The sequence below is a fragment of the Peromyscus eremicus genome, chromosome 11 (genome assembly GCF_949786415.1).
Source record: "Peromyscus eremicus chromosome 11, PerEre_H2_v1, whole genome shotgun sequence".
In the NCBI taxonomy this organism is placed as follows: Eukaryota; Metazoa; Chordata; class Mammalia; order Rodentia; family Cricetidae; genus Peromyscus; species Peromyscus eremicus.
The window spans coordinates 29,325,339-29,352,997 of NC_081427.1; the positions used below are offsets into that span (position 1 = coordinate 29,325,339).

General features: G+C 39.6%; 1 protein-coding gene across 3 annotated transcripts in view; it reads left to right on the plus strand.

Moving 5' to 3' along the window:
- The window catches only part of Wdr70 (WD repeat domain 70), a 230,936-nt gene that overhangs the window by 3,296 nt on the left and 199,981 nt on the right, over positions 1 to 27,659 (plus strand). Inside the window, exons 3-5 of one of the 3 annotated variants that reach the window (XM_059276768.1) lie at positions 1,525 to 1,608; positions 15,906 to 16,026; positions 19,808 to 20,012. In XM_059276768.1, the coding sequence (XP_059132751.1) occupies positions 1,525 to 1,608; positions 15,906 to 16,026; positions 19,808 to 20,012 (410 nt within the window). Of the gene's footprint in view, positions 1 to 1,524; positions 1,609 to 2,210; positions 3,617 to 15,905; positions 16,027 to 19,807; positions 20,013 to 27,659 lie in introns of those variants that run through there. The other 2 variants (XM_059276769.1, XM_059276770.1) reach the window with 2 other exon arrangements.

The window sequence follows — 27,659 nt, forward strand, 5'->3', positions numbered from 1 at the left end:
TAATTTTATAGGTGGGGTCACCACAACATGAGGAACTGTTTTAAAGGGTCACAGCAATAGGAAGGCTGAGAACCATTGCTTTAAGTCAACTAGAGTGCCTTGATTCCTTCTCAGACTTTGAATCTCTTGAATTCTGACATACTGTTCTTAAGGGCTGCTTTGAATAGAATGGGCTAACTAGGATTGTCCTTTTTATTTTCTTAATTTTTCATACATTTGTTTGAGAGATGGTCTTATTTATCCCAGGCTCACCTTAAACTTGCTGCATAGATAGGGGTGATCTTGCACTTCTGATCCCTTTGACTCCATATTCTGTGAGATTACAGGCATGTGTATGCAGTACTATGGCTCAAACCCTGGGCTTTGTGGTACCAGACAAGCACTGTTGTATTGCATCCCCAAGTCAGATAGTTTTTCTGTCAAAGTATGGGTATTTCTCATTATCCCTGACAGATTAATGTTGTTTCAAGATATAGGCGTCTAGCTAAATTAGTTGAGGATGAAAAAGTTGGCTGATTATTTTTCGATAGGTTCACAGTCCTAATTTAAGAATCTAAAATTTGTACTTTTTGAGCATTATGTTCTCAAAAGTTTTGGATTTTGGCTTACTGTGTTGGTGGATATCTGTAATAATCCCAACACTTGGGAGGCTGAGACAGGAGGATTGTGAGTTCAAGGCTAGCCTGTGGTATGAAGCAAGGCTATATCTCTAGAAAAACCGACAACAAAAAGTTTTGTATTTTGTCTTTTTTTTTTTTTTTTTCCCCAGAGCTGAGGACCAAATCCAGGGCCTTGTGCTTGCTAGGCAAGCGCTCTACCACTGAGCTAAATCCCCATCCCCAAAGTTTTGTATTTTATATTTTGAATTATGGATGCTAAGCTAGTAATATCTGTGTATAAATATTTCAAAGCCCAATAAACAAGAAAACAAGCAAACAAACAACTCTTGACACTTGAAACACTCTGGTCCCAAGCATTTTAGGTAATGGTTATTAAACGTGTATTTTTTTCTCCCCTTACTGTTTTATCATTATCTTGGAAACATGCTTTCAAGTAGACAGACTGAGTGGTTATTGATCAGTCAGTAAAACTGGAGTGCCTATATCTGGTTGGTTATGGTGCACACCTTTAATCCCAGCACTCGGGAGGCAGAGGCAGGCAGATCTCTGTGAGTGTAAGGCCAGCCTGGTCTACAAGGTGAGTTCCAGGACAGGTTGCAAGCTACACAGAGAAACCCTGTCTCGAAAAACCAAAATAAAGCTGGGCAGTGGTGGCACACGCCTTTAATCCCAGCACTTGGGAGGCAGAAGCAGGCGGATCTCTGTGAGTTCAAGGCCAGCTTGGTCTCCAAAGCGAGTTCTAGGAAAGGCGCAAAGCTACACAGAGAAACCCTGTCTCGAAAAAACAAAACAAAACAAAACAAAACAAAAAAAAAAGAAAAAACAAAACAAACAAACAAAACTGGAGTATCTCTCTGGTCAGCTCATTGCAAGACAGTCACAATAATGTTTGTTCGTCTCCTAGGGAAGAAAGCTCGCACATTTGACTTGGAGGCCATGTTTGAGCAAACTCGAAGGACAGCTGTGGAAAGAAGTCGGAAAACACTGGGTAAGAAGCACAGATATTTTCCCTTCTATTGGCTTAAATATTGTATAAACATACAATTATGTTGACAGTGATAAGGCAGAACAAAACTTGTTTTTATTTACAAATACCCATCTTTAATCAGAATTGTTAAGCGATTGTAATTGTTGGTTGCTTTTGAAGCAAAATTTAAAGCATTTATTTTCCATTTAAAACATGACAAAACTTGTATTTTACTTGGATAAAGAAGGTCTACATACTAGAATCTTGTAAAAGTGTGTTCTATGGAGGCTGGAGAAACAAATCTCTGTTTAAGAGCACTGGCTGCTCTTCCAGAGGACCTGGGTTCAATTCCCAGCACCCACATGGCAGCTGTAACTCCAGTCCCAGGTCATCTGATACTCTCTTAGGGTCCCTGTAGATAGTAGGCACATGTGGTTCACAGGCATAGATGCAGGCTAAACATCCATGCACATAAGATTTAAACAACAGCACAAAATGTGTTTTATGAACAAACAAGGATTCACGATTATTACAATTTATAGGAAGCAGAATAGCAGTTTCTTTATTATCTCTCCTCCCGCCTCTGTCTGACTTTCATTTCATTTTTTCTTTCCTGCTTACAGCGGAACCAGTATTTGGAAGGCTGGGCCAGAGGTGGCTGTCACCATTGCTTGTTGACCCAGACAGTATAGAACATTGTGACATGCACTGAATGTGGCTGCTGCTGTTGGCTCCCTGCTTTAATGAGCTGTAGGAGACACTTACTGAAGCCTTATTTCCAGCCTGGCTTGATACCAGATGGTTGGCATTTCTAGGTCCCACCTCAGGGTCTTCAGAGGACATTGGTGCTGTGCTTTCTTTGGATCTAACTCAGATCTTTCTTACACTAGAAGAAGGTCTGGAGTCTGAGAACAACTGGATTTAAATCAGCGCTGTGATAGTACTTGTCATGTTAATGTGTTTCGTCTTGTTTGTTTATTTTCTTGGTTTTGTTTGTAGTTTTGAGACAGGGTCACACTCTGTAATCCTGGGTGACTTGGAACACCCTATGTAGACCAAGCTGGCCTTGACTTCTGGCAGTGTATCTACCTCAGTGTCCTGAATGCTGAGATTATAGGAATGAGTCACCAATATCTTTTTTTTTCTTTTTTTTTTTTTGGTTTTTCGAGACAGGGTTTCTCTGTAGCTTTGGAGTCTGTCCTGGACTAGCTCTGTAGACCAGGCTGGCCTCGAACTCACAGAGATCCGCCTGACTCTGCCTCCCGAGTGCTGGGATTAAAGGCGTGCGCCACCACCGCCCGGCTCCATCAATATCTTGATCATATCCCAAATTCAATTTTAATGATGGAGATATGGGGATCTTACTGTGTTACCCTGGGTAGGCTTGAACTCATGAGCCAAGTTATCCTTTGGTCTCAGCCTTCTCAGTAGCAAATATTATAGGAGTTCACCACTGTGCCCAGTAGTTGGTTTTGGTTTTAAAGTGATGAATTGTGGGGCTGGGTAGTAGCTCAGTGATGAAGAGCACTAGTTGTTCTTCCAAAGCACCTGGGTCGAATTCCCAGTACCTACTTGATGGTTCACAACTCTGAACTCCAGTCCCTGGGATATGACGCCCTCTTCTGGCATCTGTGGAGACTGCACATATATGGTGCCCAGACATACATGCAAGCAAAATATTCATACATATAAAAATAATAAATAAAATGCTCAAAAATTAAAATGGTGAATTATTTAGCAGTAACATTTAAAATTTGGTTGGTGAACTTGAAACTAATATCTTTGGAAGTAAGCCTTTTATGTGATGAAAAGGCAGTTATGTACATATATAGTTTTTTTGGACAGGCTCTCAATTTAGTCTTGGCTGTCTTGGAACTTGTTATGGAGACCAGATTGGCCTGAAACTTATGGGATGAAAGGCTTGTGCAATCACACCTATTTTTTTTTAAAGACAAGGTCTTACTATGTAGTCTGAAACTTGGTATGTAGGCTAGGCTAGCTTCTAACTCACAGAGATTTATCTGCTTCTACCTCCCAAGTGGTAGAATTAAAGGCATATGACGCCATACCTGGCTGCTGCTGCTGCTGCTGCTACTACTACTACTACTACTACTACTACTACTACTACTATTTTTAAAAAAAATTTCATTATGAGAAATTTCAAAACTACAAGTATTACTATTTATATAAGCTACTATAATCATTCATGGCTAGTGTTATTTCTATTTGCTTTTCCTTTCTGAATATTTTGAGGTAAATCTTAGCCATGTTATGTCATCAATAAATATCTTAGTATGTATCTACCCCTCTTCCATTGCCTGCCCCCTCCCACACAGCTGATTGAACCCAATTATTGCATATGGTTAGTCAAGTGCTCTACCAGTGACATACCTCCTTGTTCATGTTTTTTGAGACAGTCTTAAGTCACGTTAGGCTGGCCTTGAGCTCTCAACCATCTTATTTTAGTCTGAAATTTGGGATCATGGGGATGTTCCACCATGTCTAATAGTATACATGTATCTGTCTCCATGGAAAGCTAGACATAGTAGCATGCAGCTCTAATCCCAGTGCCCCTACAGCGAGATGCCATGGAGACAGGAGAATCCTTGGAACTTGTGGGCCAACTAGTCTGATGTACTACTCAGTGGCAAAAGAAAAGTACTCTACTTGACAAGATAGAGGGCAAGGACTGAAACCTGACGTTGATCTCCGATTTTCATGTGCACTGGGGTGGGGGGTGGGAAGGTGCAGAAAAATAACAACTCTTCTAAAAGGATGAACTAAACTTAATAAACTAAACTTTTTCCTACTTAATACTTGTAATACCAGGATGTGTGAGAGTTTCTCATCATAAAGCAAATAGGTGATCTGTTGGCACCAACTGAGTGTCCAGTAATTCAGTTCAGTTTTGATGTCATCCACCTAGAGATGCCATAGGATTTCTTTAATTTTGCATACTAATCATTGATATAGAATGTGACCTTGTCTGATCCCCTGGGAAACAATTAAGCGGACTGGTTTTTAAGAGTCGAGAGCACTGGTTCTCAGCCTTCCTAACGCTGTAACTCCTTAATACAGTTCCTCATGGTGTGGTGACCCCAACCATACAATAATTATGTTACTACCTCATAACTAATTTTGCTGCTGTTGTGAGTCATAGTGTAAATATCTGCTATGCAGGATGTCTAATATGCCATTGCCAAAGGGGTTTCGACCTACAGGTTGAGAACCGCTGATCTAGAGGGTCCAGATGAACACCCACAGGAAGTGATTCGGTGGGTTAGGCGGGTGCAGGAGGGATGGGGCTTCCATGCTGTCTCTATTTAAACTCTCCTCACGTGTTCAGCAAGTCTAGATCTATCAACTCTAGTACTTTTCAGAAGTTTTTATAGAATGACTCCCACAGTAGTGGGGCTGGCTAGAGGCCTTCCCTCACTCCAGTGATGTAAATGTTGGTGTGACCAAAAGGGGTCCTAGTAAACAATAAAAGGCAGTTCTTGTCACTCAGGAAATCTTAAGGATTTTAGGAACATTAGGACAAAGTGTGTTTTACATTGTACTCTAGTATGTTTGAAAAGGTCAGGTTTTTTTTTTAATTTTTAAAATTATTTTATTTTATTTTTTTTATTTTTGAGACAGAGTTTCTCTGTGTAGCTTTGGATCCTTTCCTGGAACTCACTCTGTAGCCCAGGCTGGCCTTGAACTCACAGAGATCTGCCTGCCTCTACCTCCCGAGTGCTGATATTAAAGGCATGCACCACTACTGCCTGGCAAAAAAGTCAGTTATAATGATGAAATAAAAACAAAACACAAAACAACCCATGCTATCTGGATGTATTTGGAAGTATTTCAAACACAAAGATTTTTTTTTATTTAAGAAAAATTTTCTATTCATTTTACATACCAATCACAGATGCCCCCTCTTTCCTTCTCCTACTCCTCCAGCCTCCCTTCCCCCAACCCATCCCCCATAACCTCCTACAAGAAGGTAAGTCCTCCCATGGGGAGAAAGCAGAGCCTGGTACATTCAGTAGAGGCAAGTCTAAGCCCCTCCCCCTGCCTCAAGGCTGTTCGAGGTGTCCCACCATAGGTAGTGAGCTCCAAAAAGCCTGCTCATGAACCAGGGATGGATCCTGATCCTACTGCCAAGGGGCCCCTTAAGCAGATCAAGCTACACAACTGTCCAACAGGCAGAGAGTCTACTAGTCTAGTCCTGTGGAGGCTTCATGAGTTCCCATTAGTTTGGTTTGGTTGTCTCTGTAGGTTTCCCCATCATGATCTTGGCGCCCCTTGCTCATAGAATCCCCTTTCTCTCTCTTCGACTGGACTCCTGGAGCTTGGCCTGGTGTTTGGTTGTGGATCTCTGAATCTGCTTCCATCAGTTATTGGAGAAAGGCTCTATGATGACAGAGTATTCACCAATCTGATTACTGGGGTAAGCCAGTTCAGGCACCCTCTCCTCTATTGGTAGTAGTCTAAGCTGGGGTCATCCCTGTGGATTCCTGGGAACTTCCCTAGCACCCTGTTTCTCCCTATCCCTATGATGTCTCCCTTTATCATAGTATCTCTTTCATTGCTCTCCCATTCCATCCCTGTTCCAGCTTGACCATCCCGTACCCTTATGTTCTCATTGCCCACCCCTCACACCCAGTTTACTCATGGAGATCTCATCTATTTCCCCTTCCCAAGGTAATCCATGCTTTCCCTCTTAGGGTCCTCTTTGTTAGCTAGCTTCTCTGGAGCTGTGGGTTGTAGTCTGGTTATCCTTTGCTTTTTTATCCACTTATGAGTGAGTACATACCATGTTTGTCCTTCTGAGTCTGGGTTACCTCACTCAGGATATTTTTTAGTTCCATCCATTTGCCTGCAAACCTCATGTCATTGTTTTTTACTGCTGAGTAGTACTCCATTGTGTATATGTACCACGTTTTCTTAATCCATTCTTTGGTTGAGGGCCATCTAGGTTGTTTCCAGGTTCTGACTATTACGAATAATGCAGCTGTGGACATAGTTGAACAAGTATCCTTGTGGTATGATTGAGCATTCCTTGGGTATATGCCCAAGAGTTGTATAGCTGGGTCATGAAGAAGACTGTTTCCCAATTTTCTGAGAAATGGCCATACCGATTTCCAAAGTGGCTGCACAAGTTTGCATTCCCATCAACAGTGGAGGAGTGTTCCCCTTTTTCCACATTCTCTCCAACATTAGCTGTCATCAGTGTTTTTGATCTTAGTCATTCTGACAGGTGTAAGATGGTATCTCAGAGTCAGTTTGATTTGCATTTCCCTGATGACTAAGGATGTTGAGCAGTTCCTTAAATATCTTTCAGCCATTTGAGATTCTTCTGTTGAGAATTCTCTGTTTAGCTCTGTAGCCCCTTTTTAAATTGGATTGTTAGGTATTTTGATGTTTAGTTTCTTGAGTTCTTTATATACTTTGGAAATCAGCCCTCTGTCAGATGTGGGGTTGTTGAAGATCTTTTCCCATTCTTTTTTTTTTTTTTTTTTTTTTTTTTTTTTTTTTTTTGGTTTTTCGAGACAGGGTTTCTCTGTGTAGCTTTGCGCCTTTCCTGGAACTCGCTTTGGAGACCAGGCTGGCCTTGAACTCACAGAGATCCGCCTGACTCTGCCTCCCGAGTGCTGGGATTAAAGGCATGCGCCACCACCGCCCGGCTCTTTTCCCATTCTGTAGACTGTCGTTTTGTCTTATTTACTGTGTCCTTTGCCTTATAAAAGCTTCTCAGTTTTAGGAGGTCCCATTTATTAATTGTTTCTCTCAATGTCTGTGCTACTGGTGTTACATTTAGGAAATGATCTCCTGTGCCAATGCATTCAAGACTACTTTCTACTTTCTCTTCTATCAGATTCAGTGTAACTGGTTTTATATTGAGGTCTTGATCCACTTGGACTTGAGTTTTGTGCATGGTGATAGATATGGATCTATTTGTAATCTTCTACATATTGACATCCAGTTATGTCAGCACCATTTGTTGAAGATACTTTCTTTTTTCCATTGTACAGTTTTGGCTTCTTTGTCAAAAATCAGGTCAAACAAAGATTTTAATAGGTATCTATACTATCAGTTAGAGGAATCCTGTGTTTAAGTGTCTTATACAAAATGCTTTGCACAGTGATTGTTTAATTTAAGTTAGTTATGTGGTTCCTGGCAGTGTAGGTTCTTTTTTTTTTTTTTTTCCAAGACAGGGTTTCTCCATGTAGTTTTGGTGCCTGTCCTGGATCTTGCTCTGTAGACCAGGCTGGCCTCGAACACACAGAGATCCACCTGGCTCTGCCTACCGAATGCTGGGATTAAAGGCGTGCGCCACTGCCGCCTGGCTCAATGTAGGTTCTTAATAGACACTTGAGAAGATTAAATTGAATTTAGAACTAAAGTAATAACATCTATCTATCTATCTATCTATCTATCTATCTATCTATCTATCTATCTATCTATCTATCTATCTTTTTATGTAGCCCAGGCTGGCCTGGACCATACTGCCTTGTATAGCCTTGTTCCTACTGCCTCTACTTGTCATGTGCTGGCAGTACAGAGGTATACCACTAATGCCTGGTTTTGTGTGATACTGGGGGTGGAACCTAAGGCGTTGTGAAAGCTGCGTCTGTATCACCAGCCCAAATACTGCTCTAATAATCAAATCCTTCTTATTTGGAGATGGTTCTAAATGGCCCAACCTGTTAGAGCTTGGCATTTCAAGTTGGAGAACCTAGGGTTAAAAAGCAGCTCCACATTCTACTTGAGGAAAACTGGATAGGAAAACTGTCAGGTATGGTATCCCCCGCAAGTTCTTGGTAGGCTAAAACACTGGACAGTACCTTGTAAAGGCCTGCTTATGTGTCCTTTTTTATTTCTCTAAGTTTTTTTTCTAAAGCATGTATGCATACTACTTAAGGGGTTTTGAGGAATTATAAGGTTTGTACATTAAAAAAAAGTTTGTGGATAAATTCAGTGTGTGGAACTTTCTTGGCCTAGTACCACATTCTTGGTTTGACTTTGACTGTGGCTTCTACTGATCTGAACATGTGAATCTTTATTGAACAATTCGTTGAAAAAGTAAACCAAGGTTCTCATTAGCTTTAGTGTGCTGTTTGGAATATTTATGTGTATACAGAAGTAATCACATTCTGTGGGAAATTATTCATTGTTAGAGATTATTTTTGTGTTCTCCCAACCTTGGCCATTAAATTATATTAAGATTATAAAATTAAAGCTGATAGCAATATCACTGACTTTTAGAAGAAGTGTGTGTGTGTGTGTATGTGTGTATAGGTGGGGAGGTCAGGATAACGTGTGGAAGTTGTTTCTCTCCTTCCAGCATGTAGGACATGGGATTGAGCTTGGCTCAACAGGCCTGGCAGCAGGTGCTTTTACAAACAATTTGCCGCCCTAACTCTTCTCTAAGAGTGGACAAATAGTAACATGCATCATCAAATTGTAACATGCATCATGATTCTTATGGTTGAGATTGAAGTCTTTCCTTTGTAACTGAAATCATACTTAAGGGAATAACTCAAGCTTGGTGTGTGGCTGAGGATGGCCTTGAACTCCTGATCTTTCTCCCTTCACTTCCTGTATCCTGCGATTACAGATATGTGTCACCATCCTTGGCTTTGAATATGATTTCAATGGGTGTTTTAAAGTCTGAAAAGAGAAAATGCTGAAGAAAAATTTAGAAACAAAGTCTTTTTTTAAACTTCAAATATTTTTTTTTTTCTAGTTAAATCCTACGTCTTCCACTGACCTAGATTATGTCTTACCTTTTCCTGGAATTATTTCATACCTGTGCCATTAGTACTTTAGAAAATATCGAAAGTTTATAATATTTTCTATGTTTTGAGGCTAAACCTTTTTTTAGATTTATTTATTTATTTATTTATTATGTATACAGAGTTCTGCCTGCATGTATGTCTGCAGGCCAGAAGAGGGCACCAGATCTCATTGTAGATGGTTGTGAGCCACCATGTGGTTGCTGGGACTTGAACTCAGCACATCTGGAAGAGTAGCTAGTGCTCTTATTAACCTCTGAGCCATCTCTCTAGCTCCTGAGGCTAAACCTTTTTATTTTTGTTTGCTTTCCTAATTAGAGTGCCCAGCTTGGTCCATAGTAGCTATATTGTCAACATTTAATGTGATTAATAGAGTTTAAATGCCAACATCTAATTTTGTTTTAGTATTTTGTTATTAAATAGATTAAAGTGTGAATCTTCATGACATGGTAGGCTAGCGAGTTGGTATAAATACACAAGTCAAACATTTTCACATTAGAAAATATTAGAATATTTTTACATTAGAAAATATTCAGATTCATATTTTTAGTAATTTTGTTGTCTTGACTTTTGTTTTTGTTTTGAGACAAGCTATCTGTAGCTGAGGCTCACCTGGAACTCAGTGTGTATGTAGCTGAAGCTGGTCTCAGATTCATAATAATCCTACTCCTGCCTGCTAAGCACTGGGATAACCAGCATGAACCACAATGCCTGGCTTACTGTGATATTTACTTTCTCTCTTTCCTTCCTTCCTTCCTTCCTTCCTTCCTTCCTTCCTTCCTTCCTTCCTTCCTTCCTTCCTTCCTTTCTTTCTTTCTTTCTTTCTTTCTTTCTTTCTTTCTTTCTTTCTTATTAAGTGGTTACTGAGTGTTGACTTAAGTTTTTAGGTGCTAAATTACATTCATTTGAATCTATTATTTAGATTAGTGAAGATTAGCTGTAAGTAGTTAGTTAGGCTCCTAATTTAAAGTTGTATTAAATATGAGAAATAGTTATCCAAAATTGATATCAAGACCTTTGGAAGAAAAAAAATGTGTGGGGAGTAGGTTTGCTTTTGTAAAGGCAAAGCATATTTAGTTTTCACTGTACTTGTTTCCGTATTGGGTAAAATTGCCAGGGCACCTACAGTCTGTGGAATTCTGTTTAGCTTTGGTTTCTCATCAGCCCAGAATGAAAACCCTGAATTTATTTTACTCTACAGTTTCTTCCTTGAACCCTCATTTTTTCCTTTGATCTAATGAAGCTATAGATTAGCCCAAAACATCCCTCAATTGAAATGTTGAAGTTTTGTTAGTAAAAACAAAAGTTCACTCTTCTTTTTTGTTGAAATGGGATCTCACTCTATAATACTGTCTGGCCTGGAACTCACTTCATAGACTAGGCTGGCCTTGAACTCATAGAGATCCTGCCTCCTGAGAACTGGGATTAAAGGCATGCACCACCATGCCTAGCAAAAATTGAAAAAAAATAAGAAAGAATTAGATGTTTCACTAGAATGAGACTAGTAATTTGGAGTATTTTTTACTGTTACAAAATTCTGGTGGTGGGTGGGTCTGCTGTACAAGTAAGTGGTGAAGCTTCTACTTGATAGGCCTTTGAAGAGAAGCATGCTCACTGTTATATAAGGCAGGGGATGCTTGTTAGTTAATCTTTTTTTTTTTTTTTTAAAGATTTATTTATTTATTATATATACAGTGTTCTGCCTGCAGGCCAGAAGAGGGCACCAGATCTCATTACAGATTGTTGTGAGCCACCATGTGGTTGCTGGGAATTGAACTCAGGACCTCTGGAAGAGCAGCCAGTGCTCTTAACCTCTGAGCCATCTCTCCAACCCCCTTGTTAGTTAATCTTATAGCCACTAGAAAGTCTAATCACATCAAGGAAGGATCCAGTTGTGGGCCCAGACCTTATTTTGTTGCTGAGGCAACTAATGTTTCTATTAAGTGGGCAAGTTAGTTTGCTTGTGCCTTGGAGTTTTCAGCTGGAAAGTAGGATAATAGTATTCACTTCAGAGATTGTTACAAAGATTATTTGTAGGAAAAATTTACAAGTATCTTGTACTTGGTAAGCTCCATCTATGCGCTGACTTTTATTTGTGTTAAGGTAAAGCTGATAGCAACATGCTTTTGGTTCCTTGCAGAGACATCATAGAAGACCAAATTAAAAATGACTCACGTAAGAAAAATTTAGTATCTCTTAGGACAGGAATTCTAGCATGAGGCTTTTGTCTTCTGAATCCTGGCATGAGGGTCATGAAGTTTTCCTTCTTTGCCATCTTTAGAGTGTTGGTTTGTCCTGAGATGACTGTCTTCATGACCCCAAATTGTCAGAAGTTTGAATTGTCAAACACAGATGAACACCTGATAGTCACTGGAGGGGAAAAAATGCATACCTAGTATACGTAATATTGTATAGCAAGTCACTTCCAAAAATGACCATTGAAAGAGCATATATTTTAACATGGAGTGGAGCTCCACCTTCCCTGGGCAGGGAGGGGCCCAGCATGACCAGAAGCACAATGTTGCCTCCTACCTGCAGAAAAAAGAATGACTTCCTTACCAAGGATAAAGGGAATGGTGATTACATAGGCAGCTAATGATTTCTGCCTTTCTATACTGTCCTGATAGGAACAGAATATACCTTAAGACCTGGGAGAGAGTCAGAGTTTAGAGAACAAATGTCCTCTTCTCCCAGCAGGTGGGAAGATTGACAAAGAGCATGTGAGGATAGGAACTGAGGATAGGAACGAAGCTTCCCTACTCGGTAAACTGACTCCTAGGCTTCTGTACTTTATTTTGTCCAGCTACCTGCCTTCAGCATCAGGAATATTGGCTCTTGGCCACATTGGTTTAGTGGAGAGCACAAAAAAACCAGCATTTGCCTTGCCTCTTCCTGGAGTGTTCTTATTGTCTGTGTTTAACATGAAAGACTAGTTTCTTTTAAATACTTGCTGGATATTTCTTTATTCCTTGTCTTCAGTGGCGTAGCAACAAATACTCTAAACAACAATATAATATTCTCCCTCTCTCTCTCTCTCTCTCTCTCTCTCTCTCTCTCTCTCTCTCTCTCTCTCTCTCTCTCTTTGAGACAGGGTCTCACTTTGTAGCACAGGCTGGCCTTGAGCTCTTGGCAATCCTCCTGTTTCTGTCTCCCAAGCATTGGGATTATAAGTGTAGGTAACAACACTCAGCTTTATTGCTTAAAGAGGGGAAAAAAAGGTTAGATTATTGAGGTGGTAGCAAATGAAAGCCAAACTATTCATATAATTCTCTTGCTATGTATGTATCCTTCCCAGTTGCCAAGTGAGATTAGCAGAGGAAAAATTCTTTTGGCGAACTTTTCTATGTCTAAAAACTAACCAGCCAACCCCTAGAGACTTATTAGTTCAACATTTCTCATGATTTTGGTGGCCTGGTAAAAGGTCCAGTGTAGAGAATTCAGAAATGAGTGAGTACTACTTCCAGCCTAAAACACTGAGAAGGGAGTCAACATTACACTTCTGAATATGTTTTCCATCTCTTTGTCTATCTTTACATAGTGCGTTTGTGTTTTACAAAAATTTGTTTAGCATATTTATATTCTCCATCACTTGACAGTAGTATGTAACACTACTACCATATTGTTTCATCAATATGAATTAAAGAAAAAAGAGATTTATTCTAACAGTCTGTTGATAATTTTGCTCTCTCTCTTTTTTTTTTTGGTTTGGTTTTTTTTCTTTTCTTTTTTTTTTTCCAAGACAGGGTTTCTCTGTGTAGCTTTGGAGCCTGTCCTGGAACTCACTCTGTAGCCCAGGCTGGCCTCGAACTCACAGAGATCCAATTTTGCCCTCTTGACTATAATATAAATGCTCATCACCATTTTTATTGCCTGTATTTTATACTATATTGAGATGCTTTATATAATAATTTTGGTTCAATTCTTTTCTCACCATTGGTCATTTAGGTTTATAGTTTCTCTTCCAGTGTATAAAGTTGTGATAAAATACAACATAACATTTAGCATCTTAAACCTTTTTTCCTGATTTGATACTGCATCTTGTGTAGTTCAAGGCTGACCTTAAACTTGTAGTACTTCTTCTGCCTCAGGAGTATTGGGAGTACTGATATACATCACCATGCCTGGCCAGTTCAACCATTTAAAAAAAATTGGTGTGTGTGTGTGTGTGTGTGTGTGTGTGTGTTTATGTGTGTATGCATGTATGCACATAGAATCCAGAAGGTGAAATTGGATGTCTTCCTTCATCAATCCCTCCTCCTCCTCCTCCTTCTTCTCCTCATTATTATTATTATTATTATTATTATTATTATTATTATTTGACGCAAGGTCTCTTTTTAGCCTTGGCCGTGCTGGTACACACTATGTAGACCAGGCTGACCTGGAACTCACAGATTCAGCTATCTCTGCCTCCCAAGGGCTGGGTTAAAGGTGTGTGGCACCACACACAGCTCCTCTTAGTGAGCCTCTGTCACCGAATTGGAGTTGGCTGATTCAGGTAGGCTGGGTGGTCAGCAAGCTCTGGGGACCAGCCTGTCTCTACTTCCCCAGCACTGAGACTATGGACACATGCACCTGAGCTCAACTCTGAAAAACATGGGCTCTGGGGATTCAAATTCAGAGCCTCATACTTGCATGGCAGTCGTTTTCTGACTGAGGCATCTTTCCAGTGCCTTAACTATTAAAACTTTGTTTTTTATTTTTTAAGACAGGATTTCTCTGCAAAGTCCTGGCTATCCTAAAACTCACTCTGTAGACCAGGCTGGCCTGGAATGCAGAGATCCTGGAATGCAGGATTAAAGATGTGTGCCACCACTGTCCAGCTCCCATTAAAACCTTTAAACTCCACCGGGCGGTGGTGGCGCACACCTTTAATCGCAGCACTTGGGAGGCAGAGGCAGGTGGATCTTTGTGAGTTCGAGGCCAGCCTGGTCTACAGAGCGAGATCCAGGAAAGGCGCAAAGCTACACAGAGAAACTGTCTTGAAAAACCAAAAAAAAAAAAATCACATTTATTTATTTATTTATGTATTTATGTATTTATTTATTTAGTGTGTGTATGGGGGGCAGTAGGTACAGGCCATTGCACAAAGGTCAGAGGAAAACTTGGAGGAGTTGGGTCTTGGGGATTGAACTGAGGTGGTCAGGCTTAGCAACAAGCATCTTTACCTGCTGAGCCATCTGTCCCAATTTTTACGTGTATAATACTGAATAGCTGTAGCCACAGTCCATCTCTGTAACTCTATTAATCCTATAAAACTGAAACTTTATATCATTTTAAGATAATAATAATTTTTATTCAGCCCCTAAGTATTATATTTTTTGATTGATTTCTGACTGTTGTAGGTTATTTTGTACATTTCGCATTGGTGTGTTCAGTATTTATTCTTTTTTGTGACTGGTTTATTTCACTTAGAATAGACTCCTTGACATTCATCCATTGCAGAATATCTTTCCTTTTTAAGACTGAATTATAATGCTCTGTTGTGTGGATATATATCACAATTTGCTTACCTTTCATCTGTAGATGAATAATTTGCTCCACTATTTTAGATGTTTGGAATAATGCTGCTATGATTTTGGGTGAACAGCTAACTCTGAAAACCCCTGTTTTCAAAGCTAATCAGGATGGCACATGACTGTAATACTAGCCCTCAGAGGCAGAGGCAGGGAGATATGCTGGCAGTTGGAGGCCAGCCTAGTCTGCACAGCAAGCTTCAGGCCAGCCAGGACTACATAGTGAGATCTTGTCTCAAAAGAACCAAAACCGAAAGAAACAATGAATACTCCTGGACTCTCTTCTCAGTTTCTCCTATGCCTAGAAGTAGGATTGCTATGTCACATTGAAACTCTGTTTAACTTTTCCCATGGTGGCTTTGTAATAGGCTGTTTAGCTTTTGTTGTTATTGATAGCGTAGTGGCCACTTTTTTAAAGTCTTTTTTTTTTTTAAATTGTTTTTAATTGTGTGTGTCTCTGTGTTGGTATGTTCATGTGAGTGCAGATCTTTGTAGGTTAGATACTTCAGATCCCCCTTGAGCTGGAGGTACAGTCATGTGCCTGATGTGACTGCTATGGAGCCCTGGCTAGAGGTCTCCTTTTGTAGACCAGGCTTGCTTCAAACACACAGAGATTCCCCTGCCTCTCTCTCCCTAGCTTTAGGGTTAAAGGTGTGTGCCGCCACACCTTCCTTTACTGTTGAGCATCTCTCCAGCCCTGCTTTGTTGTTGTTGTTGTTGTTGTTGTTGTTGAGACAGTTTCATGAAATCCGGACTGGTGACCCTGAACTCCATCTCCCAGGTGTTGTGATTATGGGCGTGTGCCATCACACCCGGTTTGTGCCGTGCTGGGGATGGGGCCCAGGCCTTTGAGCCCGTCGTGGAGGCACTGTGCCAACCACATTAACTGATTAATTAATTAACTAATTAATTGCTTTCTTACCCCTCTGGTCACATTTTCTTTTGTGACATAATTTTTAGCCTAATATTGAAAAATTCCAAATTCTAACTGTTGGAAATTATTTTTACTTTTAATCTTCAGAAGCAAGAGAAAAAGAGGAAGAAATGAACAGAGAGAAAGAATTAAGAAAACAAATTGAAGATGTTGAGCCAAGACCATCGAGCTCAAGTGCAGTCAGAGAGCACTCAAAACCATCTCCCAGGTGCCTGAATTTTTCAGAAGGCTTCTCTCCTCCTCAACTCTCATTTTTCTAGATGTTCATAATCTAATTTAGGCAAAAAAGATTTTGTTTATTTATTTATCTATTTATTCACTCATTTATTTTTTAAAGTTTTATTTATTTATTATTACTGTTTTTTGGTTTTTCAAGATAGGATTTCTCTGTAGCTTTGGAGCCTGTCCTGGAACTCACTTTGTAGTTATTCATTTATTTATACTATTTCTCCACTTTAGACAGTTGTAAAAATGCCGAGAGTCAGCTTTGGAATCCGAGAACTGTAAAAAGCAGCAACAACAAAATCTAACTTCGCGTCACAAACAAAAAGAAAAAAATCATACCCTTTTGAATAACTGTTTGCCACTATTTATAGAGTTTTAGGAGAAAATGATACAAATATACTTGTTCCATGTGTTTTGATTAAATAGAAGCCTAGTTATTTTCTATTTTAAAATTTATTTCTGGCTCATCTTTGTGATTACGTGGTAGAGTCTAATATGAGTTCAAGATTTTATACTAGGGATGTTCCCGCATTTATGATTTGGTGATCATTTCATTTTCTTCTCTTTGAGGGTGGGTTCAGTGTTTTTGAAATGAGGCTTCTCTATGTTTCTAGTTTCCAAAGTAGCTGGGATTGACATTATGTGCCACTATGGCATACTCGGCACTAGTTTTTAGAACACAGTTTGGGAAGGATATACTTGAGATCAAATAAGGGCTGTCTGTGCCTGCTAGGTGAATGCTCCACTTTTGAGCTGTGTTCCCAGCTCTTGGTTTTTGCACATGCCTATGATACCAGTCCTCAGGAAGAAGAGGCAGAAAGATCAGAAGTTCTGGTCAGCCTGAGCAAAAACCACTTCCTTCCCAAACTGTGCTCTAAAAACACACACTATCTTATTTTTGTTTATTTACTTATGTATTTATTTATTTCTGAGGCACAGACTTGCTCTGTAACCATCAGTGATCTGGAACTCAACAGTAATCCTCCTACCTTTATCTCTTGGAGTCTTAGGACTCCAAGATGCAGATGTGTACCACCATGCCTGACCATTAATATATTTTATATTGTTGTTGTTTGAGACAGGATCTCTCTAGGCATCCCTATCTGTCCTGGAACTCACTTTGTAGACCAGGCTGGCATTAAAGTCACAGAGATCTGCTTGCTTCTGCCTTCTGAGTGCTGGGATTAAATGTGTATATCATCCTACTCACCTTTTATATATTCTTAAATAATTCTTAGATGATGATGATGATTAATTATTTTGCCTTTGTAGTATATTGGGAGTCAGTCTCACATGTAAATAGTTTCTAAAAAATCTGGAATGTTATTGAAATTTAGTTTAGAAAAAGATAATTGCCTAATACTTCCACATTTATTGGCTTTAAAGGAATCCCAGCACTTGGAAAGAAGAAGTAGGTAGATCTTTGTGAGTTCCAGGCCAACTAGGACTATGGAGTAAGACCATGTCTCAAAAACAAAAACAAAAACAAAAACAAAAATGAAAGTTATGTGAACCTCATGATGGCACATGTAATTTTAGCTTATGAGAGCCTTCTCAATAAAAAAACCAAAAGCAAAATGATAACAAGAAGAAGCATTTTATGGACATGAAAGACAGGTATCATTAATCCAATGGAATATCACTTCAGTTAGCAGAGAAATGTCATGTACTTACCTTCTGATTTGTAAGATAGAAGCTGTTTGGTCATTTGCCTTTCTTCTAAGAAATTCACAGTAAAAGTAGTGAGTATTGCTTAAGAATTTACTTCCTAAATTAAAATTGGATTGTAGGCATCATTTAGTTTTCAGTTACACATGTCTTGTAAACAGTCTGCTGGGAAAACAGAGGAGAGGACTTGACTCTTAGCTGTTTACTACCCAGTGTATACTGTTTTTCAGTCTCCAGTTCCTGCTTTGGCACCACACTGAATCAAGGGATACTTTCAACATGGATTGTATTTTTCTTTCTATCAGCGACGTTTTTGAACATAATTTCATGGACTTTATTTTTCAGAATACTGAAAATATGTTAAATTAAAAAAAATTTTTTTGGCTTGGGAATATTAGAAGTAAAAAGCCAGAAATGGAATTAGGAGCTAATGCATTCCATACAGATTTTATGGGAGTATTAGGCATAGATAATGAACCATGAAATTAACATGGATCAGCTTAGTTCCCAGTTTAATGCTTACTTTTGAACTAGTTAACATAGTTAACTTACCATAGCTGCTAAGGATCAGCATTTTAGTTTAATGTTCTCAATGGCCTGATAATCTTGCATTAAAAAGTCTGTGACTTCTTATATAGCTGGAAAATTGGACTTTAGGACAGTGTGCATGACTGAGTATAAAGTTATTCAGCTGTTATTTGTTATTTATTGAACATCCTCCATGGTAAACACTCCTAGGCAGTGGGTTATAGCAGTTAGCAAGTCAGAACTCTGTTCTCACTATGTTCATATTGGAGTAGGAGCACTAAGGAAGTAGATAACAGTCCTGAACAACTAATTAGCTGATCAAACACAGTAATTCAACATTATATAATAAAGATAAACAAAATAAAGTAGGTTAATAGTGACTGGTAGAAAGGTGTGCTCTGAAGCCTCTGAGGAGGTGACAAGCCGTATGACGAGCCACAGAGCAAAGACCCTCATGGTGAACTGTCTTAACCCTGTCCAGTTAGTAAAAGGCTACAGTGATGTCACTGCATATTACATCTTTTTTGGAGAGTTGCTAGCTCTTTATGTAAGGATGACATGTGTGTTAGACTGTATTCCTTAGAGTATTAAACCTAGATTAAAAAAAAATTCCATTTTTCCCTCAAGTAGCTATGGAGTGACTTTTGTATATCAAACATCATTTAGTTGCCCAATGAAGAGCAATGGACAAAATAGGAATGTCTGCTTTCATGGAGCTTACGAGAGAGAGAAGTCAGTGATACTTTAATCTTTTGAGATATTTGAAAGATTTATACAATTAGGGCTGCTCAGCTCTTTGGGGGTGAAATATAAGTGTATTGGATGGCTTGTGGACTTCAGAATGCCTGTAGATACTTGATAGAGACCTTAGTGAGAATGAGAGAGCAAGGCTGTATTTAGTGCTTTAAGTTAACAATGTGTAACTCTTGCATTAGCATTGGAAAATATTTTGTGTTTTAGGATTTGTGCCCCAAAGTTCTAGAGTAATGCTAGTTTCCTCACATGGAAGGCTTTATTTGCTCCTTTGGTGACAGTGATTGGTTTAAGTGCAGTTAATAGAGGCATTGGTTAGCTCAATGGTTTCACAAGTTAGTTTTTTGTAGTTTTCTTCTGAATTCTGTTCTCCTGTCTTTTTATGGGTGATAATGACTTCATGAAGCTCTAAGGGATAGTGATTGAGTAAGAGAAGTAGAGGAAGGTTTTTTTTGTTTTGTTTATTTATTTATTTATTTTTATACAGAGTCTTACTCTGAAACCCTGGCTGGCCTGAAACTAGAACTCTCCATGTAGACTGGGCTGGCCTTAAATTTAGAGATCTAACTGTCTTTGCTTTTTGAGTGCTGGGATTAAAGGTGTGAACAACCATGCCAGGCAAGATAAAGTAATATTTGAATACTACATTTATTGATTTAGTGTTTGAACTGCAAATGTGGACGTATTGAAAAACTTACCGATTATAAGGAGAGGTAGGATTTCCTGAGAGCTTAGTGCTGTCTCCAGAGATACCCTGGGGAGAGAGGCAAAGGGTCTGCAGCAGAAGCAAAGAGTGTCTGTTTCTGTGTTTTCAGGGACACAAGCAGCAGTGACAGTGAAGACAGTTCTGACTCTTCTGATGATGAGTTAATTGGCCCTCCTTTACCCCCCAAAACGGTAGGAGAACCAGTTAATACCATGGATGAAGATATCCTGGGCCCTTTACCTCCACCTCTTGGGGAAGAAGGAGAAGAAGATGATGATGATGATGATGAATTAGAGGATGAAGGAGAAGAGGAAGTAAGTATTCTGAGGTTATATAAGAATTCGGAGGAGTTACATCTTTAAAGTAGTATAGAGAACAGTTTCCTGCTAAATTGCTAATCATGAGTGGAGTAGCCACCACATGGGGATTATAAAAATCAGACTCGGACAAGGACTATATCTTAGCTGGTAAAGGGGCCTACCTCCAAGCCTGGTGAGTCAAGTTCCACCCTAGGACCACATGGTAGAAAGGACAGAACTGACTCTGAAAGTTGCCCTCTGACCTCTACATGCACAGAGACATATAACACACAAATAAGTAGGTATAAAAATAGTTTTTAAAAGCAGATTTATCTTTAGTTATAAATTTATTTCATTTTGTGGTGATAAAGATTGAACCCAGGGTCATTTGTATGCTAGGCAGGCCTTTTACCACAGAGCCCTTAGTTGACTTTATTACTGTTTTCAAGTTTTCTCCTGAAAATATGTCATCATCTTACCTGTGTCATTTGCAGCATAAATCTCCTGATATGTCATTCAAGAACATTTAGTGATTCCAATAAAAAGCAGAAAGGGAGAAAAATGTAGATTTTCATAAATAGTTATTACAGGATAAGATGATAGGTCTAAATACAAATGTGTCAGTAGTCACAGTAGATGTAAACAGATTAAACTTGACATATAACCCCCAGATTCTCAGAATTACAGAAGTGAAAAATACTTTGTGATTCTATTATATTATTGGTAGTGTATCTAAAATATAGTTACACTGAAAGGCTAAAAGTAAAGAAGTACAGAATAAAGCAGAAACGTACTGAGCAAGTTAGATGATTAATGTCAGAAAATTGACATCAAATAAAAAGTAGTCATTACAATTAGTGGTAAGAGTGACATCACTTAATGGTAAAAGGGACATTTTGGTCTTTAGGAAAAATTGACAGTCCCTAATACTTTGAGCATCTGAGGTATTTCCATTTGTGTCAGGTAAACACAGAATTACAAGGGGAAATTGACAAATGTACAATCATAATGATAAATTCAGATATTGTTAGGACATTAGTAAAAAGGACAGGTTTGAATAATACAAGTGAACAGATTTGATCTGTTGAACATATGTAGTACCCTCATCTATTATTTTCTTTTTAAGCATATATAGGCAGTCAAAACCCATAGCAAATATCTAAGCCATAAAGTGCTATAGAAACACAAACTTCTGTGGAACCAAGATGAAGAGGTGCTAAGTTATGGAGTACTGTGACATGTGAGAGTGGGTTTGGTAGTGGATTGAATGTATCTGGTCAGAATTCTTATGTTGAAGCCCCACCTCTGGGGTGGCTATATTTGGAAGTGAGGTTTTAAGGAAGTAATTCAGGTTAAAATGGATCAAAAGAGTCCATAGAAATAATGTTCTTCTATGAAGAGACATCAAAGCTGGGTGGGATGGTGCAGGCCTGTAATCCTAGTCCTTAAGAAGTTGAGTCGGAAGAATCACAAGTTCAGGACTATCCTGGGTTTCATAGTAAGACCTAGCCAACAGAGTAAGAGAACAAAAGAATGTGAGACTCTAGATAATGTATGCTTACTTTTCTTTACCTTCCTCCCAAGACCAAAAAGAATAGCTGTTGAGGATGTAGCAGGTCATCCAGAAACCAGATTTGCTATCCCCTTGATTATAACCGTCCAGCACCAAGAACTATGAGAATATACATTTCTGTTGTTTAAGTTTCCCAGTCTGGTATCTTATTATGACTAACTGAGCTGACCATTAGAAGTCTGCAAGGCTGAGAAGAGAAGGACGAAGGATATTATAGACACACACACATGTGCTATAGCATGAAAGTACATATATGGTGGTAAAATGTCACGTGATCACCATGTAGGGCTACGTTTTTATGCTAGTGAAAGATGAAGCTGATTAGAAAAAGATCCAGAAAGCATGAAGAAATGCTGTCAGCGGGAACAGAGTTTGATTGAGCCTTGTATCTGGTTACATTTTTTAGGGCCATGGTCAGGGGTAAGTTTGAGTCTAGCCAGAGTGATTGGAAGCAGCAAAGGCACTAGATTAGGGGGAAGATCAGCCTGTCCAGCACCGAAACTTCATAAGGAAGAGCAGGCTTTGACCTGGAACTGATGTGTGAGTAAAGCCAAATTGTAGCTGTGCTGAAAGTCAGAGTGTGGCTAAGTTAAGGGCTTCAGAAGTCCATTTGTAAGCTTAAGCTGTTCATAGTTTTTTACAAATGTATAAAATGATGTGGCAGTCAAGGCAAGGCTGTTAGTGATGCATGACAAGTGGATTTTAAAAGTGACCCTTGATGGTAATGCAAAGTGCGTTAGTGTCATTAGAGACATAACTGAAACCTTCAGAGAAGACAGAATGGGATTGGGGGATTCCTTATATCAGTTTTATTTCCTTCTTTCTCCTTTTGATTCTTAGCACAGAATCTCTGAAAGGTTAGGGCTGTTACGGTGGATGACCATTTAGCTTGAAGATTTTGAAATGGGATGTAACCTTGCAGTGGCCTTCTTAGATCCCCAGAAATTATGTTACTTTCAAATGAAGGCTTCCCGTTTTCCGATGATATAGTTTCATACTTGATGAGTGGAAACTTCATGGTGTGTTTAAGGTTCTAAGTGAGTATGTAACTTTCCTGTATTCTCACGTTAATTCCAATGTGTGGGATGTTGACAGCTTCTTAGGTCAGATAACAACGGAAATGGAGCTATAGGCAAAGGGTTTCTTCTGACTATCTCCTAAGCATGGATATTACTGTGGGATATAGATGGATGATTTCATATATATGTTACAGATAATTTGCGTAGCAGTCATTGACATGTATTACAACATTGAATTCAAATTATTTCTGGCCTTAGAAGTAATTTTATCTTGTCCATTTGTACTTGGAGTCTAGATTGTTGTACTTATTGGTTTAGAAGCGCAGTTTAGTTCTTTCAGGAAACTGTTTTAAGGTAATAATCAGCAAAACTATAAGAAATTGTTTTACCAAGATGCTGTCTGCATTTTTACAATTTAGGATGTATCAGATGTTCCATTTGCTTGAGCATTCTGTAAGTGCCTTTGAGTTCTTATTTTTGTCTCTCTCATATTTACATTTATAACATCAACCTTTTGTATCCTCTTTTCCTTTTTTCCCCAGCCTTTCCTCTTTATTTACTCTTTTGTCCTAAGCTTATGAATATGCTAAAATATTTTTATAATCCACTTTTGTTGCAAGCTCCTCTCTGATCATCTTTTCTGTTATCGATGTTTCAGAAGTACTAACTCATCCCACGTCACTGTTCATCTTGAGGTCTGTGCTGTCAGCTTCTGCCGTTGTCACTGAGACTCCTCTCAGAGAGCAGTGACACTCTAATTATGCAAACCCAGTTTGATGTGGTGGTACACACCTGTGATTTCAGCACTCCGGAAGCTTAGGCAAGAGGATTGCTTTGAGTTTGGCCTACATAGGGCATGTTAGGCCAGCGAAGGCTATATCAATGCAAACCAATAACAAAACCAAACAGAATTAAAAAGAAAAAAAAGTCTAAATTCCAAGATCTTTTCTCAGATCTCATTCTACCACTGCTGTTGGCCTGTGCCTGGAAACTCTTCCTTCCTGTGGAGCACAGTTGGCCTGTGCCTGGAAACTCTTCCTTTCTGTGGGGCACCGTTGGTGTGTGCCTGGAAACTCTTTCTTTCTGTGGGGCACCGTTGGTGTGTGCCTGGAAACTTTCCCTTTCTGTGGGGCACCGTTGGTGTGTGCCTGGAAACTCTTTCTTTCTGTGGGGCACCGTTGGTGTGTGCCTGGAAACTTTCCCTTTCTGTGGGGCACCGTTGGTGTGTGCCTGGAAACTCTTCCTTCCTGTGGGGCACAGTTGGCCTGTGCCTGGAAACTCTTCCTTTCTGTGGAGCACCGTTGGTGTGTGCCTGGAAACTCTTCCTTTCTGTGGGGCACCGTTGGCCTGTGCCTGGAAACTCTTCCTTCCTGTGGGGCACCGTTGGCCTGTGCCTGGAAACTCTTCCTTTCTTTCCTTGAGCGCTTGGTTTGCTGCCTGTCCCTGGACTGTTTATTCAGGAGATGTATTTATCAAACTCCTGCTATCAGTCAGGCATTTTCTAGTTATGGGGGACACATAGGAGATAAAACAGATCATCTCCAGTAGTATTTACATTTCTGCAACTACTTCATATTTCTTTGCCTTAATCTAGTCATGGCCATTTTCTTAAGGACCTCTCCTTGACTACTTATCACTTGGTCTTGGGTAGCTTCTTGCATCTTTTTGCACTCATAACTTCTGTTCACTCCCGGCAGCTAGTGAGTGGGTATTGTGCAGCCTAGATTACGGTCCAACTTCTGACTACTCATGAAACAGAAGCTCTATGCTCTATATTCTAAATTCAACACATCTAAGATCAAACTCAAATGTTGTTTCTCTTGTTTAGACACCTGTTTTAGCCTCTTAGCTGGACTGGTTGCTGTGGGATCATCTAGGTCAGTGCATTCTCAAGGCTGCAGGATTAAACACTCCATAGCACAAGTCATGCCACAAACAGTAGTACTCATTGCCTAGGAGAGGAGAGCAAGGCAGTACAGTGGCAGCACTTCATCTGGGGATGTCTGAAAGTAATTTAGGTTTGTTGTTGCTCAGAAATTTTCAGAGCACTATTACATTATATAGAAAAGCAGCCAACTTCAAAGAACGTGTACTTTTCATGGAACAGATGAAAAGAGAAACTGGGACGACACTGAATATGAATGTAGGTACTGCTGAATAGTTTTATATCTTACCTACTTCCAAATGATTTGATACAGTGGTGTAAGAAAGCATCAACTGGGAAGAATGAAGAGAAAAGTAAAACTATGGAAAATACAATTAATACAGAATATGGAGAACCGAGCTTTACCCTTGCTGGGTGGAGGCAGCAGGGTAGGGGTGGCATCAAATTTTTTGCCATCATTGACACCCTCTCCCCTTTAAAAAAAGGATTATTTAGGGGCGGAAGAGATGGCCGAGCTGTTAGGAACACTTGATGTTCTCCCAGAGGACCTGGATTTGATTTCCAGCACTCACATGGTGTCTCACAACCATCCGTAGCTCCAGTTCCAAGGGCTTTGATGACCTCTCTGCCCTCTTATAGTCCCAGTACTTGGGAGCTAAAGGCAGGAAGATCAGGAGTTTTAAGTCCATTGAGTTCCAGACCACATAGGGTTATATATATAGTAAGACCCCATCTCTAAAACACACACACACACACACACCAAAAAAACCAAAACAACAAAAAGATGCTGTATAGAAATTCTCTTTAAAATTAGGATTGAAATGTTAACTTGCATGTAATGTTTGCTCTTCTAGACATTTCTGCTCATCAAACAAAGCTGACATGAATGCTACATTGAAGTGAGATTATTAATTGATATTAGTTTACCTTAAACCAAAGGGGCTGACTAAACTGATCTTCCTACCTTCAGAGATCCTGTTATAAAACAAATCACATCCAACATTAGTAAATTTAGCATTTGATGTGTTTGAATATGAAGGAAAATACCTAAAATAAGGACCACTGAATAGTCAGTGAACATTTCTCTATTTTCTCCACAGACATGAACTAGTTAGCCCAACTTACTTAGCTGCTTACTTCTGTCTGGCCGTTAGATGGTAGATTGCTCCTCACACCGGGCCACCCATGGTATTTCACGTCACTATTTTACATCCCATTCCTGGAAGCCTGTCTGTGGCAAGTAGCCAGCCCAGTCTACTCCTTAGGACATTGTTGTCTTGGCTGCCAGTGGCAGAAAATGCTAAGCAAAGAGAGCAATCTCTTTCTCTCTCCCCATGAATCAGACAGTAAGTCAGTTTGCAGGTCCAGTATATCACAGATAATTACTTTTTTTTCTTTTCAATTCTGCCATTATTATTGGAGCTTCAAGATGGATATTCAAGCTGTAGTCATCATTTTTGTAGATCTGTCAGCAGGAAGACAGAAGAGATAAAGAAGGCTACTTATTTTGAGCCTGACCTCTACCAGTTGAGAAATGTAGCATTTATTTAGTCAAGACTCACGTAAATTTAACGCTTCTCATACAAAGGATGGATGATAGTGGGTAAAGTAGCTATCCCCAAGCATATGCCTGTATTTAGTGCTGATTCTTGGCTATCATAGTTGCGGATCTTCGCTTTGGATTTTAAGATTGTAGTCATTGTTAACAGTTTTTTGTGATGTATACTCTCTATATATGTCTCTCTCTGTAGCATACTTATTTGATGTTATTCATGTATTTTGAACATAAGCTACTTTTTCCGAGGGAACAAAAGACAGTTTGTTATAATGTATACACAAAACAATGGAGTTATTCAGCACCAAAAATGAGTGAAAAGGTGGCTGGGTTGGCTCAGTTGTTAGAGAGGTTGCCTACCATGGATTTGATCTGGAGTGACTCGGGGTGTGCGTGTGCGTGTGCGTGTGCGTGTGCGTGTGCGTGTGCGCGTGTGCGTGTGTGTGTGTGTGTGTGTGCGCGCGCGCATTAGTGGGGCCATGAGTTTGAGACAAGCTTGAGTGAAATAGTGAGACTCTGTCTTAAAAAATACAGAAACCAAAGATGGTGGTTTCTAATGCAATTGTCAGACTCTTAGGATTTGGTTCCTATACCAGCATATGCGAGTTTAATGTGAATTCTCTTGTCTTTCTGGTTTGCTGTTTGCTTATTTTCTTTAGAAATGAAGTGCAGTCTTTGCAAGTCATTGAATTAAGGAACACTCCAGAAAACTAGCTTCAGCAAAGATCTTAGTTAAGCTTAACTAGATATGTGTCCATTTCATTTGCAGAATCATTGAAATGCTTCTTTGGGAATTGAAGGCAGAGATTGCTTTGATTTGTTGTTTGTTTTACAGAAGAATGTCCAGTAAGAGGTCTCAACAGAGAAAGGGCATGTTAAATGCTTCCTTAGGGAAAGGGGCACTGTGGTGAGACAAGTTGCAGCAGTAAACTACTTCCCTCGACGGGATTTGATCAACGGTTTTAAAAGGAGGTTTTGTGCTACCCCTATTGTTTCTACAACTAGTAAGCAACTTAGTCCCCAACAGAATAGGCTAAAATAGAAGCCTTGAATGACAGGTGAATCAGACTTCACTAACTCTCTTTTGTCTATTAAATCTCTGTGACAAAGGAATCTGCTGGTTTCAGCTGATCCTAATTAAACCCTCAGTGCTCCTTTTCCGTCCTCTGGTTTCTGTTGATTAACATTGTGACTCACCTTTGGGTGCGCTGGCTAGTTTTCTGTCAACTTAACAGAAGATAGAGTCATCAGAGCGGAGGGAGCTTCGCTTTAGAAAATACCTCCATAAAATTGAGCTTTAGGCAAGCCTGTGGGCATTTTCTCAATTAGTGATTGATGGTGGAGAGCCCAGCCCATTGTGGGTCTTTCCATCCCTGAGCTGGTGGTCCTGGGTTCTATTAGAAAGTATGCTGAGCAAGCCTTGGGGAGCAAGCCAGTAAGCAGCACCCCTTCATGGCTTCTGTATCAGCTCCTGCCTCCAGGTTACTACCCTGCTTGAGTTCCTGTCCCAACTTCCTTCAATGATGGACTAAGATTTGGAAGTGTAAGCCAAATAAACCCTTTCCTCCCCAACTTGCTTTTGGTCATGTGTTTCATCATAGCAATAGTAACTCTAACTAGTTTAGGTGGA